Raw genomic sequence first — 23077 nt, 5'->3', positions numbered from 1 at the left:
TTTTGAAGTCAAAGTCATGATTGGGTAAGTGAATCATGTTAGCAATTAGAACGCGACCGCTTAAGGGACCTTATTATTTCAAGGCAAGTTTGGAAGTGATAAATCTTGAGAAACTCAAAAAGGAAGTGTTGGTTTTAAAAGTGTGATCCCCCCCCCCCTCCTTAATTTCAGGAACGGAAGCGAGAAATCACAGATTCATTTAAAGGAGGAGGAGGGGGGGAGGAACGGAGAGAGGGAGAGACCTCCGTGGAAGCTGGCAGAGGAAAGGAGAGCAAAAGGACCTAATTATGTTTCCTTTCTTTTCTGTCTCTCTCTCTCTCTCTTTTATATTCTCTCTGACCAGCATATAAACTGCTTTCGCAGGACTGGTCTGCGCTATATATCCTTTCCAAGCCCACCTCCCCTTTCCTTACAGGGGGAGGAGAGGAGAGAGAGAGAGAGAGTCAGCAAGGCAACAAGCGCCAGGTGGCTCTTAAGCACTCACTGCCAAAAAATAAAATAAAAAGTCCTTCTCTAGAAAACAAGTTTAAAGGGAGAGCGAGCGAGAGAGAGAGAGAGAAAGGAGGCGGGGGGAGGAGGGGGCTCCCTGGAGGGGATTGGCTGAGCCTGGAAGACAGGGAAATTAGCAAAGCCTGAGTCTCCAAGCCATGCTGGTGGCCAGCAGATCCTTGCAGAAGGACGGCGAGGGGAGCAATTAGTTGCGTGGCTGCCGCTGCTGTCGGAGAGGACCGGAGGGGGGACAGAGGGGGGAAAGGGCAGCTCCCGGAGGCTCCGGCTCTTTCTCTCTCTCGCTTTTCCCAGCAGGCGCTCGCTCCCTGCAACGGGCCGAAGGGTTTCAGATGTCCCGCCGCCGCCGCCGCTCTGACCCCCTGCAAATATAACCTGGCCACCAGAGGCACGTCTCACTTCTTGGGTTTGTAATCTCTCGTATTTAGGATACGGCTTCCAACCTGCTGGAGATCTAAAAAGAACGGGGTGGGTGGGTTCTCTGCTCTGTCCCTGCGTTTCAGAAATCTATTTTGAATAGATAGAGGTTTATTTCCAGAGGGAGAGAAACCGGCGCGCGCGGGGGGGGGGGGGGGGTTTTCCTGCTCTTCAGCGGAGCCGCGTTTCTGGACTTCGTTGAGAAAGAAGGTGCATAAGTGGAGAGGGCAGTGCGGTTGTACTTTTGAAAACGTTTCAGCGGGGATCTTTTCGCGTCGTTGCTCGTTCTCTCCTGTCATCCCTCTCTCTCTTTTTCAGGCCTCCCTGCCTGGAAGGTGGTGCAGCCAAGAGTGAGGAGGGGGGAACTGGTCTCGCCGCCCCCCCTCCCCAACCAGGAGTTGGGTGTTTAGGGGGCCAAAAGAGAGAACTGGCAAAGAGATCCAGCTCGCCAAGAAAACTGTAGCTTTTTTTTTTCCCCCTTCCTTTTTCCAACCCGAAGGATTAATAAAGAGCCAGCGAAGCGGAGGGCAGGGGTGGGGGGCAGCGGTTTTCTGGAGCGCGTCGCCCCCTGCGGCATGGATGCGGGCGCCCTCCCTGCAGGCCAGAGCACCGCTCCGCGGGCGTTAAGCGGGCGCGCACCCCCGCCACTGCCCGCACGGCTCACCCTTCCAGTATGTTTCTTTTCATGAGGCTCTTCCCAGCGCCCAGAGCTTCGGGACCATGTGCAAATGGAGACTGACGCAGGGTGCCTCAGCCTTCGGCCACCTGCCTGCCTCCTCCTCCTCGTCGTCTTCTTCGTCCTTCTGCGGCTGCTGCTGTTTCGTGGTGCTCCTCTTCTGGATGTCCGCGCTGGCTTTGCCCTGCCATGAGCCGCGCCGGGACACGCCGCTCCCCAAGGCCCCCAACTCGTCCTCGTCTTCCGCCTCCGCTCCGGCCAGCGCCGGCAGGCACGTGCGGAGCTACAACCACCTCCGCGGAGACGCGCGCTGGAGGAAGCTCTACTCCTTCAACAAGTTCTTCCTCCAGATTGAGCAGAACGGGAAAGTCAGCGGCACCAAGAGCCACGACTGCCTGGACAGTGAGTAGCCTTCCTTTCTCTCGTCGCCTGGGCTTTGCACTCTGCTCACGCACCGAGGCGCCGCCGCCTTTCGGGGGGGGGGGAGTTGCGCGCGCGCGCTCCGGAGGCTTGAGTACTGGGATGGGAGGCTTCTGGTTCGAAATAAACATTTACAGACACCCCCCTCCCCCAAATCCTGGCTCAGTATCTGCCTAGTCCCCGTGCGAATGAAGTTTTGCATAGATTCCTTTGCAGCTATTTTAATTTCTCGGACACTTGGTGTGTGGGGGGGTGGGGGGTGGGAGGGCTGAGGGTCTTTAGTGCAATTCTCTGCAGAATTACTCCAGTCTGAGCCCTGGGAAATAAGGCTAGGCTTTGCACCGGACTGTTATGCTCTAAGAAACTGCTGGTCCTTAGTCATTTTTTAGAGGCAGAAGAGTGAAATAAACAGGGAATCTCCCCCCCCCCCCCCGCGCGCGCCGCCGCTGTGTCCAAAGCATCACCTCTGGAGATGATAGATCTGCGATGTATTCGGGCTTGAATCAAGCACCCGAGGATAGGAGAAAGAAAACCGGCTGGGAAGGCAGGAAGAGCAAAGTTACCAGCTGCTTAATTTGAAATTCTTATATCTGGTTTGCGCCAATTTGAACTCAAAAGCAGTGCATCTATGCTGGTTTGGGAAGTTGTGTCATTTCAACAGGTCAGGAAAGTTGGGGGAACTCTGGGGGAACTCTTGACCTGAAGAAATGTACTTGGAAATGACATGTTCTTGAAATGTGGAGCAGTTCTTTAAACGGGGAAGAGGCAACTGGCAGATAAGTATTGCTGGATCTTCCATCTTCTCACCCAGGCAGCATTACACAGGCAGGTTTCCCCCTTTCTCTTAGGTTTTTTCCCCTGTTTGCTAGCCCAGGGGTGTCCAGCCCATGCTGGCAGGGGCTGATGGGAATTGTAGTCCATGGACATCTGGGGCTCCAGAGCTGGACACCCCTGAACTAGCCGAATGGCTGTCACCAGTGGTGGGATTCAAATAATTTAACAACCGGTTCTGGTGGTGGGATTCAAATAATTTAACAACTGGTTGTTTACAAGCACCATTTTAACAACCGGTTCTGCCGAAGCGGTGCGAACCTGCTGAATCCCACTGGCTGTCACCTCATGGAGTTCCAAAACGCAGGCATCTGCTTCGTGCATCCCTGGCCTTTAATCAAGTCTTTACATTCTGCATTGTCCAACAGCCCTTATGCTGCTTTAGTAAGCGTCCTGTCAGAACTGCCTCCCCTTGCACCCACTAAGGGGTCTCATGTTGCAGCCCAGAGAGAGCCTTGTAAACATCTGGGGCTACATCCAGGCACCCAGACCTCACACACATCTCACTGCGCCCCATTTTTCCCTTTTTTTTAAAAAAAAAGTCAATTATATATATTTTAAGAGTAAAAGTCATGTTAACCTTTTCCATGGGCAGAATTGGGGAACTGCAGCCTTCAAGTCACTTTTCTTCGCCTGCACAGTCTCAGTATAAGTAACTGCAGTAAATCACAGGCTCTTTCACTGTAATTTTAAATGACTCCATCCTTGAAAGACCAAAAGGTGGGGTGGGGGGGGGGATGACGTAGCAGGTTGGGTTGCTGGCTAAAACAGCTGGATTTTAACAATATTTAATTCTTACTCAGTGGCCCCTGTTTAGCACACCTGACTCTGTATTCTCTGTTCATGTAGCCCAGTATCTATTATCGCTTAGTGGTTTGTGTGGTACATGATGTGCTAAGGAGTTACTGTATGCTTCACGTTTTATTTTATGCTTTTGTGAAACTGGGGATGGAGTCATACAGCCAAGATTACTCTTGAGTACTTGCTTAATGGGCTATAGCAGAAACAAGAGCATTCTAAAAACCTTGACTAGCTGAAGCACTTGGACCTGGAAGACTTGGGTTCAAATTTTTGTTTGGGCCATGAAGTTCACCAAGGAATCCGTTGGCCAATTGTTGTTTTCCTCAGCTGAACCTACCTCGCAGGGTTGTTGTGAAGAACATAGTAGGTTATAATCACCTTTCATCTGTATCTTCATCATGGAAGACAGGGCCGTGTGTTGTGTTGGTACCTACATTTTAGAGGGTGTCCAGGCAGCCTGGCGTGATCCCCCATGATCTGATGTAGGTGCTGCTTGCAAATTCAGAAATCCCTCGAGCTTCTCCCGGCTGTCTTGGGGGTTCCATGCAGAGAGAATGGTGGTAGGTTTTTAGCCCTGGATCTAACCATTTCCCAGCTATGTGTCGCTTTTTGCCATTGAGATCTCCTTCTATTAGGAGGTTCATCTACGTACATAATGAGTGCTTAATATGTCCACTGTGACTTTTGACACAGGACTCTGTTTATAGAACCTGTTTCCCTTATTCATTTTGCCATATTCGCTTATAGAGCTAGCTGTTTTTTCTGGGGAAAGGGCAGTTTTGGGGAGTGGTGCCTTCCCTCCCCCCTTTTTTTGCAGGCATTTCTCTGGGATATATTAGCCTTTTCCAAGAGTTGCTTACCTCTGTTACCTTCTTATGCTAGAAGTAGGCTGCAGTTGCCTTTTTTTCTCTGGATAGTAAAACTTGAGGTTAATCTTCCAGAGCTCAACAGAAGCAACTTGGCTTCACTTAGTACGTCCATTGTTCATGTATAAAATTCAGTTGCTGCAAGATAGGTTTGTCGCAAACATATTAGACCCATTCGTAGAGGATACTATTAACCATGATAGTTAAATGGAATCTCCGGCTCTGAATTCTAGTTCTGGTGAGGGCTGTCACCTTCATGCCCTGTTTGGGAGATTTCCAGAGATTCTGTCCGCCCCTGAGGAAAAAATAATGTTGGTTTAGATACCACGTTGGTCCAATTCAGCAGGCTGTTCTGGTGCCCTTTGTTTTTCATGAATTATTTTGAGGGAGAAAGGCTTGGACTAGTTTAGGAATAAATGTAGCAACCTGTTGCGTCACCAGCCAAGAAGAAGTAAAAAGGTGCTTTGTTATCAGTATTTCTGCTACAATACTCCTGCAAAAAGAGTGTGGGAACAGGACTGCGTCTTTTATTTTGGCTCTTGTACACTGACTGTCTTCCCATGCCTTTACAGTCTGCCTGTTACCTCTACAATGGAAATAAGGCAGTGGAAACATTTTACTTGTTTAACTTGTATATGTCAGACTTCTGGTAAATGCAGGGGAACAGAGCAAGTCAAAAGGTGGCGCTCTCAGGAGCTTCGGTGGGTGTGCATTTGTGTAAAGTGTCAAGTTGCAACTGACTTACGGCGATCTCATTTGTAAGCTTTCCTGAGACATCTGTATAGGACAGGGGTATAAGCTGCAATAAATAAATAGGCGTTTCAAGGCCAGGGACACTCACAGGTGGTTTGTCATTGCTGTCTCTGTGTAGCAACTCTGGATGTCCTTCGCAATCTCCCATCCAAGTATTAACCAGGCATTTAGCTTCTGAGATCTGATGAGATCAAGCTACCTTGGGGAATCCAGGTCAAAGTAGAGCGCCAATATGTGAACATTGTCTTTCACAAAAGGCTTTATCCATCAAGCAGCCTCTCCACCATATAGTCATGGTGTTTTTCTTAAGTGCTTACAGCTATCTCTGAACTCCTTGCAGCGATATCTTAGGAAGGCCGTGGTATGCATCCACTTGTAGCCACTGGGAGGCTCTGCAAACGGAGACTCCATTTTATTCTCTAAGTCAGTCCGCTATCAGCAGCTATATTAAATCACCATACCACCTTGTCTAGGAACAAACACACACAGCAAGTGGGAGTAGGCAGTTCCTGGGAGCAGCAGGTACAATGTTATGTAGCATTTCTAGTTCTGCCATCACACATGGAATTTCCTGCATCTGATTTGCAGGACTGGGGTTTAGGCAGAATGAGAAACCAGAGAAATCTTGGCTCTCTGTGGGGTTATGTCCTTAACCTGAAGATAAATTTAGGGTTGGGTTGTCGAAATCCGCCCCATACAGAAGAGTACCACAAGGCTGTGCAGAAATTCATGAATTTGTGAGATTGTGCATTGAGAGAATCATAACTGTGAATGCAAATAAGTTTCCACATTGTTGGATGTCAGCAACAGTTTGGGTACTTTCTCATTTGGTACAGTACCTGTCGGTTCTGTAACAAGTATGAGCAGACAATGCTAAGGGAAAACATGCATGCTTCTTGTTTGGGACTGCAATTTGGTGGCAAGTGCAGCAAGGTGGGAGTGTACCTCATGCTTCAGTGATTATAGGTGCCTGACACCATTTACCAAACCTCTCTGTTCTGAGAAGTCACTCATAGAAAACATAACACATTTATCTTCTCTGCTTCTTAAGCCACTTTCTGGGCATAGTCCCCATACTGAACCCTGGTGTGATCCTGTGAAGAATTATGCAGGATAACTGGACAGCAGTGGGCTTCGTGGACCTTTGATTTTGACTCCTACTGTTAACAGTGATACAGCCATTTGACACAAGGTGTGGAATGCTGTTATGGAATGGAATACTATCCATTGCTTGACTGTGCATCTGGGAAAGGGTTCCACAGGGCTTTCAGCTTCAGCAGCCAAAATGTCTTGTGTTTTTCTTGAGGATGGATGCACTGCCGACTGGTACATGGTGTCGATTGCTGTCATTCTCTCGAGAATCTCTTCCCAACTGTTGTAAGCTTTTCCTAATTGATTTAAAGATATGTTCCATACTAGGTGATAAGGAATTGTAGATATTACAGTTAACCATAGGAAAGCTGTGCATGAGGTACATTGCAAAGAACAGTCTGACCTTTTTGTGGTAAAAAAAAATCTACCTGTTCATTGTGGCTTTTATTTAAAAAATGCTGGTTTTATGTATATTCAGTCAGCTTGCTCTGAATATTTTTGTTTTATTTATTATTTGGTGATTCAGGGCAGTGTATGTATTCAAAGTGTCATCAAGTCATAGCCAATTTATGGAAAACCAGTAGGGTTTTCAAGGCAAGACACATTCTGAGGTGGTTTGCCATTGCCTGCCTCTGCCTAGTGACCCTGGTATTCCCTTCCAAATACTAGCCAGAACCAACACTGCTTAGCTTCTGAAGTCTGCCATGACCAGGCTAGCCTTCCATATCAGAGCACTCAAGGACAAGTATAATCTTTTCTTTTCATTCCTCTTCCACTGTTTAAAAGGCCTCTCCAGGACCTCAACTGTATGCCAGATATGGATTTGGATGCCTGAGTATTTTCTCATAAAACCAACCTGAAGGTTTGGAGAGGTGTTTTAAATTTAGGAACAGAAGAAAGGGTTAAAACCCTCTTTCCACATTGCCCCTTTTCCTATCTTCCCAGCAGAAGCCTTGGGCTGTAAATTAACATAAAGAACTTTGGTCTCAGCCTCATCTGGGAGGGGTAAATGAGAAGTTACCGTAACTACTTCTTTTGAGGTTTGTGTGATACCTTTTTTAAGTAGTGGTTCATTGCCTTGGTGAAATGTGTGTGTGTATTAATAGGAGAGCACAATTGTTGTTTACTGCATAAAAAGATTAAAATACAATTTTATTTTATATTGGTTTAATATTAAAGTATTTGATGCCATCAAAGTTAAAATTGATACTACCATGGACACTAAGTGTAGTTAATACAATAGAGTAGACCTTGAGAGCAGTCCAGCCAAGGTTTAGCCCAAGTACCTTATTTCTCCGAAAACAAGTCAGGATCTTATATTAATTTTTGCTCCAAACGATGCATTAGGGCTTATTGTCAGAGGGTGTCATTTTTTCCCATGATTTTGTGCCCCCCACGTGACCAGATCAGCTGCACCGGGGAATCTGTAACTTGGGCTTATTTTTGGAGTAGGGCTTATATTTCAAGCATATTAGGGTATTAGCACAGGTTTCTGAGATTTCATTGAGAAATTTAAAATGTGTGTATAGTGTATCTATGAAACACTTAATCTTGGTTGAACTGTGCATCGCAATAATGGTTTCAGTTGAAATTCAGCTTTTAAGAAAGGATCTGCAAAAATTGATTGAAAAAAAATCTCTGGTGATATACCAGTGAAATCAGATCAAAGAAGCTGTTCTCATTCAGGTGCCCTGACCTGGATGGCCCAGACTAGTTTGATCTTGTTAGATCTCAGCAACCTGGTTAGTATTTGGACCATCAAGAAATACCAGCAGCACAGTGCAAAAGCAGGCAATGACAAACCACTTCTAATCGTCTCTTGCCTTGCAAACTCTTTATAAGATTGCTGTAAGTCGGTTCCAACTTCATGGCATTTTCCTTCACCACACATAGTCTGTTAAAACAGCTCGTATGCCAATAAAGCTTGAACTAGATCAGCCCAGCCAAAAAATGTTAATTCAGAAGCATGTTAATTCCATTGAGACTCAGTTAAATTTGGATGCTGTTCTAAGTTAGAACATACCCCAGTGTCTCATTTAAACTGGTACATGTCTTGCATGTACAGCGATAGCACACTAGGAGTCTCTAACCGTGGAGTGAGCACTGAATTTGGCATGCTTAACTTTGTATACATAGAAGCTAAAGGACCTGTTTAAATAAGGCACAGGGCATCCGCAATGCCCTATGGGTAATTTATTCTTCCCTGCCCAGTGTTGCATTTACTATGAGCCTGAGTTTTCTTGGCCTTCCTTTTCTGAGTAGACGCGGTGGGGGGGGGGTTGGGAACCTGCGGCTCTCAGAACAGGAACTACAGGAGTCAGACCACTTATCAGCTCTCCTTACCAGCATGGCCAATTGGCCATGCTGGCAGGGGCTGATGGGAATTGTAGTTCCTGAACATCTGGAGAGCCGCAGGTTCCCTATCCCTGGCTTAGGTTTTCAGAGAGTGAGTCAGAATAAACAGCTGGATGGGAAGCTAACCAGGACCCACTTGCTAAGTAGCTTAAACAAGATTCATTTCAATAACAGGTTAGGTCCATAAATTCTGTATATTAAGCACTAAATAAAGGTTTACTTTGGCAGATGTTTCTCAACTTGATTACATAGTGTTATTACCTCAGCCTTTCCTATACCTTTAAAATCATAGGAGTCGGGGTGAATGATGGTGGTACTGTCAAAAAGCCTGGGACAGCTTGCATAATTTAGCCTTGCTGGAGTATATCTGTCACTAGATATGCGTAGGGTGGAGTGGTTTTTGTTTTATTTTCTTTGCCGTTAGAGCTTTGCCCTGAAACTTCAGCTCTCAGGCTAACCTCATTGTTGCAGCTGCAAAGGTTGTTCTGAAAAAAAGCTCGGCCTGAGAAGCTGATTTCCAGGAGTGAATAAAGCAGCTGTAAGTCTCTCTGTGGTGACGACTGCTAACATGTGTGAAATAACAGTCAAAGGGTAAGTGTTAAAGGACTGCTGGTTCAACATTCCCCTAGAGCAGTGGTGGCGAACCTTTGACACTCCAGATGTTATGGACTACAATTCCCATCAGCCCCTGCCAGCATGGCCAATTGTAGTCCATAACATCTGGAGTGCCAAAGGTTCGCCACCACAGCCCTAGAGAGTACCTACACAAGACTTGGGGAGGGGAGGAAGAAACCCTCCACAGTGATTTGCAGAATTGGAAAAAGGACCAGATTTTGGATCATTCGGCATTCCTACATGAGTGTGTTTATAGAAAGATAATGTTGATCCACTGTAAGTGGCACAGTATGGTAACTATGCATTTTATCTTTTGGAATGCAGCTTTGAGCATTCAATAGAAATTAGTATATGATACTTATGTGGTAAAGTTGTCTGTCACATTACTGATCCTCAACGCGTTGCCCATGGATGCTACAGCACCCACCAATCTGTTTCTTGGTGCCCACTGCCCTCTTCCCCAAAGCATCTGTTTCACAAACTCATGAGGCAGTCCTGGCTTTCTTCCATCTCACTGGAACATGAAGGGCTTCGAAGAGTAGGAAGAATCACATTAATGTCTGTGAGGAACACCCTCTTGGAAACCGTACTGAATTATAACAGTACCCTTGGCCTGAGACCACCCATTCTGTGGCAAATCTCATGGCAGCCATTTTATCTGCTCCACCGATAGCAGCTGTTTTGTGGTAGTGCCCACTGCCTGTTTTCAAAATCCCACGGGCTCAATCAATTTGAAAACCTCTTGTTTAGATCATTTTGGTGCCTTTACGGAACTTATAAAACATTCCTAGCTTTTCCTTTGTAGCCTCACACCAATATTTTGAAGTATATTGGTTAGGCAGCAAGGTCACAAAGTGAGGTTTTTTTAAAAAAATGTGAGGATTTGAAACTTGGTCTTTCCAGTTCTAAACTCTAACCAAACATCTCACTAGCACTTATGCGAGTCACTTGAGGAATGCAGCCTTTGAATGCAAAGTATGCCTAACTCAAAAGTAACTTGAACTAATTAAGAAAGTCAATGTCAAGTGGAAGATGCCAGCCACAAGATGCAGGTCTGAAGATGCCAGCCACAGATGCAGGCAAAACATTAGGAACAAGATCTACCAGATCACGGCCACACAGCCCGGAAAACCCACCACAACCAGTTGAATCCGGCTGTGAAAGCCTTCGACAAAACATCAATGTCAAGTGTTTTGTCTGGGGGGTTTTTTGGTTCATTATGTATGTAACTGGACTCCCAAGTATAAGGATAAACCACTTTGAGGAAAACACCCTATCCATGAACACCCGTCCCACTGCATTTGTATTTTAGTGAACCTCTTCTCAGCCCACTGTGGGGATCCATGGACAACATTAAAATTATGGTTGGTTTCGGGGCTGGATCCCAGTGGATAAGGGAAGAATTTATATAGGGTGCTGGCTACTCTTTAGTCCTTATGTGCTGAAGATGCAACCCTTTAGTCCTTATGTGCTGAAGATGCAATACACAGTGTTTTTCTACAAATATGTCTGGAAGGAGAAGATCAGTCATGACTGGGATGCTTTTGGAATTCTTATCCATACTTCTCCTGTGGTTTTGGAGTTCCAAATTGCCTGATCTTGTTCCCCAAGCAGAATGTTATTCATTAGTAATTCTCCATTGTCCTTTTTATTATTTCCTAACTTTGCTTTGAGTGCTATACTTGTGCAATTTTTTTTCACAACGTTCATCTCTCTCAGTTCATATGCATTTCTCCCCTCTAAGATCCCAATCAGAATAAGAGACAAATGACCTGTGCGTGTATGGGGGTGGGGTGGGGTGTGGGGCAGGGGAGCGGTAGTGGTTGAAACTACTGAAACAGTTTCTGCATAATCATTTTAAAAGGCCCTTTGAGAACTGATTTTGTATATTAAACAATAAGTGTTTTTCTTATATTAAGCCTTCCCAGTATTACTGGTTTTCTCTCCCCCCCGCCCCCCCAATAAGCACTAGGGTATGTTGTTGACAGTTTTAAAAAATAGGCATTGGGAAAATCGGAAATTATATTTTGCCTGCTAGTAGATACTGCTGTTTCCTGGGTAGGGAGGCTGTGTGCTTTTTATTATACCAACTGGTTTCTCATTTAAGTCTCAGTTGTTTCTAGAACTCAGCTACATAATTTATAACCAGTGACTTACAACTCTGGGCACTTGGGATTTATGAATGAGGAAGGGATTGTATTCTTTGGTGTCTACATGACACTCTCCTGTTACTTTTACTCATTCCCATAGGGCAGACTCTCTGCACAGATACCTACAGTCTTATCATAAATCTATTAAAATATACACTCGTAAGGAGCCATTGTCTTCATAAATCTGATTTATAGCCACCTGCTAAAAATGACTATGAAAACATTTGGTGAGAATCACCCTGACAACCTACAACAAAGCTGACACAAAGGCCAAAGGAGCTAGAATGTCCCACACTATTTCAACAGGGCTAAACTTATGGATGCTGTTTGAATAGAGAGTGTGGGCTTGAAAGGGAATTTTGCTTCAGGAAAGGACTCTGGCAGCCATGTTTGGCCTAGAAAGACTTTATAACTTTATAACTAGAAAGACTTCATAAAGAAGTAGCTGATAAATGTATATACATTGAGATGTATTCAGAAGTAATCCTATAAAGTTCAGAGGAAGGTCCTGTTGAATATGTTGAGATTATATGCACAAGAACTAGTGTAGCAAACAGGTTAAGAGCAGTGGACTCTAATCTGGAGAACAGGGCTCGATTCTCCTCCATCTGCTGGGTGACCTTGGGAGTTCTCTCAGAGCTCTTTCAGCTCATGCAGAGGAAGGCAATGGCAAACCACCTCTGAAGGACAGTGCATGCACACATCCAGCATGCACTGTACAGTGGCAGGTGCAGGAGTGGAAATGGACAAAACAGTTGTCTTATATTTTAAAAGCTCCCTGTGAGAAAGTGAGTTATTTTTCCTCCCGGTCCGATAAAATGGGAGAAGAAGTAAACAAACTCTTTCACTATTGGCTGAGCAGTGGTGTAGCGCCAATGGGGCCAGGTGGGACGCAACACCCTGGGTGGAGCAGCGGAGGGGGCATGGCAGGGCATTCCGGGGAAGGGCGGATGGTGCCACTGCAGGGGTGCAGGGCATGAGTGCACCCCAGGCACAGTTTCCCCTCGCTTTGCCTCTGAGGCTGAGAGATAAATTTTAATCATTTAATAGGAGGAAAATAATAATGAGAGCACGTCACCTATGGACTAACACCCATATCATACAAAAACACTGTGGATCTTTATTACATCAAACGAAGGTGGGGGTGCATATAACTAAGCACAAACCTGGGTTTGCTACTGAATATATATTCAACGGAGAATTTATCTCCTGGCTTAATCAGCCATGGGAAGGGAGCTGATGCAGACTGGGACCATGACAAGGGGAAGTTAGTTAATTGTTTCCCATGAGCTGTTTTTCCTCCAGATCTATTCGCTTTCACAGATGCCATTTTATCTCTGGGGTAGAATGGGCAACAGGTATTTGAACAATGCCTTTATGTATTCCCTCGTGGGTGGAATAGGGATTCCAGAGTGGGGGGAAAGCGATTAAGATGGGGAAACTAATAGAAGAGTTACTAAACTCAGGTCAACCTCTGAGGAAATACAGTTCTGGTTGTAGAAAACTTCATGAACCATATATATTACAAGAAGGTGCTGGTGATATTGTATGGAGATTCTTGTGAATTCACCCTAAGTTATGTGAAGTGACATGACCATTGGTGTGGAATAGCCTTCATACTCTATGTTGTAAAACAAAGCTACTGCAGTATTGCTGGCAAAAATCTTCTTTAGGGTTCCCAGGCTGATAAAGATTAAGTCAATGGACTTGTCTGATATTGCCAAATAATGGCTGAGACGAACAAAGCAATGAAGGTCATTGAGTTCTTTTATAGTTGGTATTGTGTTTTAATGCTTTTTTAAAAAAATCTGAAGCCTACTTGAGTATTTTTTCTAGAAGGTGGGCCAAAAGCTTTTTCAATGACAGATAAAATTCAGTAGGGGATACTTTAGTGCAGCGGTGGCAAACCTATGGCACAGGGGCCAGAGGTGGCACTCAGAGCCCTTTCTGTGGGCACACGTGCCCAGAGTTCATCATTGGGGGGGGGCAAAAAATCACACACACACACACAACTCGGCTACCCTGGGCACGATTCTTTACCTGGGAGTAAGCTCGGTTGCTGGCAATGGGGCTTGCTTCTGAGTAAACCCTCCTAGGTCATGATTCACCCATTCGAAGTGTTGCACGGTTGCTTCACCAAGCTTACTCCTGAGTAATGCATGCCTCGGAGCCAACCATTTTTTCTAAACTAAAACTTCAGTATTCAGGTTAAATTGCCATGTTGGCACTTTGCAATAAATAAGTAGATTTGGGTTTCAATTTGGGCACTCAGTCTCAAAAAGGTTCGCCATCACTGCTTTAGTGGTTTCTAGGATCCTCAATTCCAAACCGCTATAAATGGATGGAAGATGCACATTTTTAAAGCCCCTCGTCCTTCAACAGCTTCTACTACCTCCATGTGTTCCTGGAGCCAGAATGCTAAACCTTTTTTCATTCCCTATCTTGATGCACCTTCTCCATCTTTACTTTACAATGGCACCCAACAGACTATATTGCTACTGTCTTTTCATCTGTGACTCCACAGCCTTTTCTTGGATGCCAAAAACCGAAGCATGTACCATTTGTATTTGACACAGTCTAGATGTATTTTGATTTTAAAAAATTCAGTGTGTGAGAAGCAGTCTTGAGTTTGGATATGCCTGGCAGAGAATGTAGTAGTTGAGATAAGAACTGTTGCTTCTAGAAGTGTAGTTCTTCTGAGAGTTTGCTTTGGCCAAACCAATTAGTCTCTTCCTATATTACATCCTGGATATTGTTTTATGACCTAGAAATAAATAAATCACCTAACCAGGGTCAATGAGGAAGAAAAACCATTTCACATATATACAAATATGTAGTACCCTTGCCTCTTCTCCCGCATAATAAAATGGAAGAGCCAACCTTGGGTGGTTTCTTCTTTTTCCTTTGATCTTTAGGAATAAAAACAGCTTTTACTATCATATGCTAATTTTTTTCTTTTTAATTTCTGTTTGTTTCATAATTTTGTCTTGTTGGAATCTACCCTGAGGCTTTGGAATAAATCGACATAATAGGCGTTCTCAGAAACATCTGATTCCCCCACCCCCAAAGTTCAGGTTATATAGCTGTTTCTCTGTATATACATAACCAAAAGAGGCAAGGGGGGGGGGCAGAATTCAGTATTTCCATTCTACTCCTTAATGGATGGAGTATTAAAATGCACTATGTTTTTAGTGAAGGTGTTTACTAAATGTGGTCTGTGAAATAGGACACGGTTAAATTGTGACTTGAGTCATCCATTTTAAATAATGCTTTTACAAACATTCTTTGCTTTTAAACTGGGTCACTAGTGTTCTTTCTTTGAACACTCTGTTCTAATTGGAACAGTAAATCAGTGAAGATGCTCAGCGTAGATTCCCTTGTATGGTGGACAACTGGACAGTGCCTTTTTACTACCCTTGACTTGTGGGATTGTGTTCAGTATCTGCCGGTTTAAAGACATGGTGTCATAACGAAAGCATTGCCTTCTTTCATAGTTCAGATAAGGCCAGTTTCCTTCTTCATTTACTTAAAGATAATCAATGCATTTAGGCACGGCTTTACGCAAGTGTTTGCTCCAGGACATCTTTAGCAGTCCTAAGGAAAGTGAAATCAAAATTGCAGATAAATAAAATGGGTCATGTTTCCATGTGTCTTAATATACACATCTGCAGAAGAGAAACAACCACAGTTAACTTGTGCTCCCTTGTGCCAGCCTAGGTCATGACCTCCTTCACACACACATATGTAGACACATGAAATAAGTTCTCCTTATTCTGTTTCCATTGATTGCTCAAGTTCTCCTTCTGTGTTTCCTCACTCAGAAGCTTCTGTTCTCTGTTAGCACAGCTTAGAGAAGGGAAGGCCTGGAAATATTCCAGACTTGGATGGAGCGGTAGCATTTGGAGGGTGGGGGGTGGAATTGAGGGCCGGTATGGGGAAAAGAAATTGAGGAAACCCTCTTGTGAAAAAAATATATTATTTTGAATCAGTAAAGTTGTGTGGGATTTTTTTTTTGCACTGTAAAGATTTGAGTTATTTTTTTGCAAAGAAAAATCTTTGCTGTTTCTACATTTTTTCTGATTTGAAATTATATAACTTTTTATTTAAAATGTCAGTGGTTTCTACTTTCAGCATTTTTCTTCTTTTTAACAATTGGTGAAATTATGGTGCTGCAACTTGTCACGTGGGAGGGAAGAGGTAGGGTTTGGTCAGCAGATCTGAGGTGTATTCTGTTATAAATGATTTCATTTCCCATTTATGAAAAGGGGAAACGAGTTCATTTACAGCGATTGCAACTCGTCATAAATGTGCTGTGCGGAATCCACTTTAGTGTTACATGCAGAAGTCTTAGTTATTTTTTTGCAAAGAAAAATCTTTGCTGTTTCTACATTTTTTCTGATTTGAAATTATATAACTTTTTATTTAAAATGTCAGTGGTTTCTACTTTCAGCATTTTTCTTCTTTTTAACAATTGGTGAAATTATGGTGCTGCAACTTGTCACGTGGGAGGGAAGAGGTAGGGTTTGGTCAGCAGATCTGAGGTGTATTCTGTTATAAATGATTTCATTTCCCATTTATGAAAAGGGGAAACGAGTTCATTTACAGCGATTGCAACTCGTCATAAATGTGCTGTGCGGAATCCACTTTAGTGTTACATGCAGAAGTCTTAGTCCATAAAGGCCCAACTATGCATTGTTTTTTCCTCATGCCCTCTTAGAGTTGAGATGTGCACTGTGAGATCTGGACGTAGAACTCAGTTTCCAGGTGCATGTGGGCTGATGTGAATTGGCTGTAGTCGTACATGGGCAGCAGCCACTGAAATGGTCCTTAGGCACTACTGATGTTCAGACCATCAATACATGTGATTTCCCAGTAGGGCAAATAGAGGCTCTGTGGCCATTTCAAGATCCAGAAATGTTGTGGAGAACCCCCCTCCCCCAACCCTCCCCCCACCACAGTGCTGCTCTGAATTTGCCTCTTCTTGTCTGGAAACTGAGATCCAGCTGAAGAATTCACACAGCATGTTTGATCACCAGGAATTGGGAGAGAATGTGAAATAGATGTAACTAGTTTAGCATTCAGATAACATGTTTTGAGAAATTTCTGAGACCATGGAGAATTTGTGCCCATCTGGAAATAAGCAGAAGTCCATTTTTGTGCCTGTCAAGTTGAGACCACTCTAGATTACAGTTGAAAAAATAGTATTTTTGAAATTCAGAGTAAGCTGTTGAATCTTTTGAGAGTTACAAGTAATCGTATTCCGAGCTTTGATAGAGTTGGGCTTCTGTATGCAGGTATCTTTTAATTCCTCTCCTTTGAGTCATACAAGAAAACTAATGCTTATACTGACCAATCGATTCAAGGAATTGAGGGAGGGTGTGCTTTTCTTGACAACAACCAGTGGGAATGTTTGTTGCTTGAGATAACTTGTGTGTGCACCCGGTGGTTGTGCACTCACTCATCTAGATCAGAGCCATACTGTTCACATGAGTTATGAAATGTGGGGTCATTGCCTAATTCAATAGTTGCCAGTTTTTTTCTGATGCAAAATGGATGCATGTGTAAATGTATGCAGAATCATTATGGTTGTGTTCTGCTGAGCAACACTTTTCCTGTAGCAATAAATAAGAATTCCTCTGTAGCTGTGCCACTTTGATGTGTGTGTGTCTGTTAAATGTAAATGGTCTCTCCAAGCCAGGGAGGCATATCTACATTTAGGATCCTCATTTGCCTGCTTATGGCAGGAGGCCTCCAATTTATTGCAACCCTTGCCCACCAATGCTTAGCTGATCTGCTGGCAGAAACTGGGACCAAAAGGGCAGCGGTGCAATCATCCTGGGGAGAAAAATTAAGAAAAAACAAGACTTCAGGTACTTACAAGAAGTTTTGCCCATACACTTTTGGATGATTCCTAGAGTGACCTAGAAGGAACAAGTCGGATTTACAGGTACTCCCAGGCAGTGGTGGGTTTCAAATAATTTAACAACTGGTTGTTTACAAGCACCATTTTAACAACTGGTTCTGCTGAAGTGATGCGAACCTGCTGAATCCCACTACTTCTCCCAGCCCCTGGTAGGGAATGGTGGGGTAAGGTTAGCAGTTTCAGTTTTGGAAATTCCTGATGGTACCAAATTTGTGTGCCATGGGGCACACTCATTTGAGGATGAGGAATGCCTGCAGCTGAGGAGTAGAAAGTGGAAGCGGGGCTTGAGGAAATACATCCGAACAAGAAATCTTGTGGCAACACACATTTGCCCCCATTGGCCTATTAATTTGCTTTCTGATTAAATGGTTCCTGTTAGCCATGCCACCCTCACCCCATCCCTTGTCACCCTCCCCCACCCCAGCTACCCCTCACCACAGAGCATGGGATGTGTGATTGTTGTGTTCAGACATGTGGTCAGGGGATTCGGCTGTTATGTGCTGGTGATTTTTGAATGACTGAATGCAAAAATCATAAGGAGAGGATCTGTGTTTTCCAAGCAAGTTTTCGTGCCACTGCAGTGCCATGGAGCATGGGATGTGATTGTTGTGTTCAGACATGTTGCCAGGAGTATGAACTGTAATATGCAGGTGATTTTGGGGTGACCAAGTGGAAAAATCATGAGGATGTATGAGGATCTGTGTTTTCCAAGCAGGTGTTTGTGCCATTGCAGTGCCTTGAAGCATGGGATGTGTGATTGTGGTGTTCAGACATGTTGCTAATGGTGGGAGTTGTGATGTGCTGGTGATTTTGGGATGACAGTGCAAAAATCATATGGATCCATATTTTTCAAGCAGGTTTTTGGGCTACTGCGGTGCCACAGAGCGTGCGATGCGTGATTGTTTTGGTGCTGCCTGTAGACTGAGGCAGGTTCTATAGTTTCATGGTGGTTTCATTTCATTCCAATTCCAAAATCATATGATTCATGAGGATCTGTTTAAAATCATCTGGATCTAGCTTTTACCCAGATTTGTGAGTTGGGTGATGGTGATATGATGGTGACTTTGAGATGACCTGGTCCAAAAAAACTTTTGTTTGGTTGTGGTGGGTGAGGGCGGCTGCCCATACGAGAAGGGGGGCGGTGTGCGCGGAAAACTCAGATTTTGCCCTGGGCTCCATTTTCCCTAGCTATGCCTCTGGTTATGGGTCAAAAGCTGTTCAGAGTAAAGCAGAAATTGTCTATCATAAAATTATGATCACTACTGTAAGGATTTATGTGTGGCTGTCCTCATAGAATGATATAAAGGACTGGAATTGGAGTTTTGTAGGGGGAGGGAGATTCTTCCCCACTGTAACAGCATGATGTAAGAAAAACTGAACTTGGAAAAGTTGTTAATTTGAACCCTATTCAGTTATGATACTGTCAGAAAAGTAGTGCTTCCTGTGTATTTACCTCATATTTACCACGAATTGTATGATACAAGCTTTTGAGTAAGGATCTGTGGGATACAGGATGAGGCATATTTAACCCAGCTGTACCATCAGTCCTCTCCTTCAAATGCCGCCATGGGTGATTACACTCCAACTGGATTTATGTCCAGTTCGTAATAATTCTAATTGGAAGCTCTTTGATAGAGGACAGTCTGTGAGTAAGAGAAAGACTGGGTTGGATCCAGGATAAATTTTCTGGTAATGGAAGAAGGGGGGGTAAGATTCACCAATTTCCTCTTTCTGTTGTAGACCCAATTTGCCTCTCAACCTGTTCCTGAGAGTGCCCTCTCCTTCCAGGAATAATATTTTGGGAACACAAATGGGCTACAGGGAAGGTGGCAGGAGCATACAGTTCCTCTGATAAAAATATATATTACATGAGCATCAAAATTTCAGCTGGAACCCACCTCTTCTTTTCTGCCTGCTGTTTCTCCCCTGCAACTACTGATTCCCCTGCTGTTTCTCCCCTGCAACTACTCCCCTGCAACTACTTCCATTGTCAAGATTGACAATGGAAGTTTTATCTTACTGCCTTCAAATCTTGCTGGAAAAACTGTCTTTCTTTTACACCATCTCCATCTGTAAGTGGAATTGTCAAATAGCCTAAGATGAAAAAGGAGCCTGAAGACCTTTAGAATTCCTTGATTCTCTTCTATTTTTTTTCCTGTTCAGATCTTGATGCTGCATTTCACCTTTATCTGTCCCATCCCAACGGAGAATGAAGTTCTGTTCTTCAAAACTATCTTTTCACACAATGTTTTTCTATGGTTACTGCTTCAAAAATGTGTGGCATGCAACAATAGGAATGCATTAATAATGTTTTTGTGGTCATTCACTTTCCCTTGGGCAACTGTCATATTCTGTGGGGGTTTTTTGCTTTCCAGTGAAGAGAATATTGCAGAATCATGCTGTGTCATTTGGAAAAACAAAATTTTCATTGTGGTTCTATCTACTGTCTCTGATTGCAATATGGAAGTCTCGAATAGACACAAAAGCATATCCTTATGAAGTTTCCGGGGACTATTGGGAATCTTAACATAAGCAAGCAGAGAGAACTAACTCTCTCTGGCCATGTCAGCAAGTGGGATAATACACCATTATGTAGTTTAAATTTAGGGGCGGGGACTGAAGTTGTCAAACTGTAAAAAAGTTAATGTTATCACCAGTGAACTAACGTAGCTCGGGACTGGGTTCTCCAATCACTTTTCCAAAAGCTCCAAACCTCCTTGAGCAGGTTTCCTGGAGAGGTGACAGAAAAATGTTGTAAATAAACATGCAAACTCTTGTTCAGGAAAGTCACTAGGATACCTCAACCAACTTAATGGCAATCCCTTAGTGCAGCGGTTCTCAACCTGTGGGTTGCGATCCCTTTGAGGGTCAAATGACCTTTTCACAGGGGTTGCCTAAGACCATCGGAAAACACAACATGAGGAACTGTATTAAAGGGTTGCGGCATTAGGAAGGTTGAGAACCACTGCCTTAGTGTTTCAAAACAAGAGACATTGGGAGGTGGTTTGCTATTACCTACCCATGCATAGCAAGTCTAAACTTCTTTGGTGGTTTCCCATCTAAGTACTAATCATGGCTGACTCTACATAGCTTGTGTGCTCTGATGAGATTGGGCTAGCCTGGGTTATATAGATTATGGCATTATTTATCCCTAGAATGCTCTGTTAAGTATAACCTCATTCTTTTTTCCCACTTTTTAAAAATCAACAGATGGCTGAATGAAATCTACATATCTGCATATCCCTTTATTTCTCTTCCTGAAATAAAAAAACCACACCTACCCTTTCCTTAAGTCAATTTCAGAAACTTTTATGGCTCCATGGGTCCTGCCATATGACAGTAGTAGATAAAGGGTTTTTAACAGTATAATTTGCTTTCCTACTCAAGTACTTCAGGGGTGAGGAAAGAGCTTTGGAGAAGGAAAATGGAAAAAAACTTTTGAGAATAAAGAATGGAGATACAATCTATATTGGCTAATTATCTCAAGGAATACAATGAAATATAGTGAAGAACCATTCACTCGCCACTTAAACCCCTGGGACAGGGTTATTTAAGGTTCATTAATAAATCTATATTGGGGATCAAATAAAAGATGAATAGCTTGCCTTGAATAGGCCAGAGAGCCAAAAATTAAACCTCATAAAATTTCTTGAAGATCTTTTATTGTCTGAAAGAATATCCCAGGCGCCTGAACTGTTTATCTTGTGCTCATTGGGGAAAATAAAGTTTTTTTAAAAAAAAATGACTGCAGAGGTTTTTCCTTGCTGTGTAGCTATGGTCAGGTTGTTTTTGCTCCTAATATTTTGCCTGCATTTTATGGCTGGCATCTTCAGAGGTATGACGAGGCGAAGTGTGTTACTTTCTGTGGCACAGAAACACATCTCACAGTGACATACCTCTGAAGATGCCAGCCAAAGATGCGGGCAAAATGTTCTGAGCAAAAATTGCCAGACCATGCCCACGCAGCCCAGAAAACCCACAACAGCCAGTTGATTCTGGCTGTGAAAACCTTTGACAATACATTTAAAAATGTTTTTTGATGGAATTGAATAAAGAATATGAGATGGACAACCGCTTGGTGGGTCTGTGTTTATATAATGCATTTTTACCCCACTCCCCACCCCCAAGTTATCCTTGCAACAGCCTTGTGAGATTGGTTCAGCTGAAAGCTAGGTCATCCAGTGGCCTGCTCCATATGCAGCAGAATAATGTGGTAATCAGGTGGCAGAATATTGATATGGCTGAATGGACTGTATTACTTTAGGCTGAGGGATTTACATTTTTCAAGGTAATGCTCATGGACTGAAGTCCACTCGGCATTTAACAACTGCGGACATTCAGTGCTGGGATTTATGTTAAAACTTCTCAGACTGCATTGTTGACTCTCTGAAAGTACAAAACTGACACAGAGTATGCAATAAACGATTTTGGAGGGGGTTTTATGCATACATGAGAGAAGGCATGAAAGTATGACTTTTCTCGCTGGCTGTCTGAAGTGGTACAATTTGTTCTGCCATCTTCCAAGACATTCTGTTGCACAGATAGATAAGGCTCTAGTCTGGCATTCTTAATACCATGCTGGCTCTAGCCATTTACTAACTGTTCAGGCTTTTTCCATATTTGTGTTGTGGTCTGGACTACGTAAACCAACAACATTCCTGAATGAGCAACTGGCCACTGTGAGTCAACATGGAGTACAATGGAAGAATTGTACTGGATCCAACATTATTACTACAGAAACAAGTTCATGCAGATGGGGAAAAAAAAGGAATTCTGCTAGCTTCATTTAGTCCAGAAGATGGTGCCATACTTTGATTCTGCTGATCTGTGCATGCGGATCCATGTTTTGTTACCTGAAGGCTAGACTACTGCATTGCACTCTACACAGAACTGCCCTTAAAGACAACTTGGAAGTTGGTACAGAATACTGCTAGGTAGATCATTCTTGTCACACCCATTCTGCAGGTATTCAGTTGGTTAATGATCAGTTATTGAGTTCAACTCAAGATTCTGGTTATCATCTACAAAGCTTTAATGTGGCCTCAGACCCACATACACACATGACCTCTTCTCCTGGTATGTGCTACTGCCTCTCTGAGCAAAATCTTTTAACGTTCCAGACTACAAATGGGTCAGATTGTCATCTGGGTGTTCACATGTATTCTCAGTGATGGCTTTCACCTTGTGGAATGACATACCTGAGCAGGCTACACACTTTTGTCATTCTGCAAAACTTGCAAAACAATAATGTTCAAGAAGACATTTTTGAAATGAGATTAGAACTGTCAGAGAATTGAACAGTCTAGAAAGATACCATTATAACGGAGTAAGTTTTTAGTTCACTCAATTATTATTGCAGATATTACCTTCTTTCACTGAATTGTGTTGTATAGTATACCTTGTCTTATGTTGTTCATAGTGTTCTTTAATTCTGTAATCTTAGACCTGTTGCATTGTTCATTGGTCGTTTTATACTATTTGACTGAATAGTTTTATATTCTGAAATCTGCCTTGAGTCTGAGTGAGAAAGTGTATAAATAAAGTAGCTCATCAGGTTGTCAGATTTAGAGTGGAGAGTCCTAGCTTCAATCCTTGCCAAAGTTAGTTGCTACATATTTATTCTATCCTTGGCTTAGTCTTCCTTCCAGACTAACCACATACAAAGTGATTG

At 43.4% G+C, this 23077-nt stretch overlaps 1 protein-coding gene across 3 annotated transcripts in view; it reads left to right on the top strand.

Annotated features, from left to right (window-relative positions):
• Positions 1-683: 683 nt before the first annotated feature.
• Positions 684-23077, top strand: part of FGF10 (fibroblast growth factor 10) — a 111048-nt gene continuing 88654 nt past the window's right edge. For 2 of the 3 annotated variants that reach the window (XR_007245115.1, XM_048504097.1), the window contains exons 1-2: positions 684-913; positions 1243-2002. Coding sequence is in view for 2 of the 3 variants with exons in the window: in XM_048504097.1 (XP_048360054.1) it covers positions 1645-2002 (358 nt within the window). In the remaining variant the exon portion in view is untranslated. Of the gene's footprint in view, positions 914-961; positions 976-1242; positions 2003-23077 lie in introns of those variants that run through there. The other variant, XM_048504098.1, reaches the window with a different exon arrangement.

This window comes from Sphaerodactylus townsendi, linkage group LG07 (genome assembly GCF_021028975.2).
Source record: "Sphaerodactylus townsendi isolate TG3544 linkage group LG07, MPM_Stown_v2.3, whole genome shotgun sequence".
NCBI classification, from domain to species: domain Eukaryota; kingdom Metazoa; phylum Chordata; class Lepidosauria; order Squamata; family Sphaerodactylidae; genus Sphaerodactylus; species Sphaerodactylus townsendi.
This window is presented reverse-complemented; position numbering and strand designations above follow the sequence as displayed.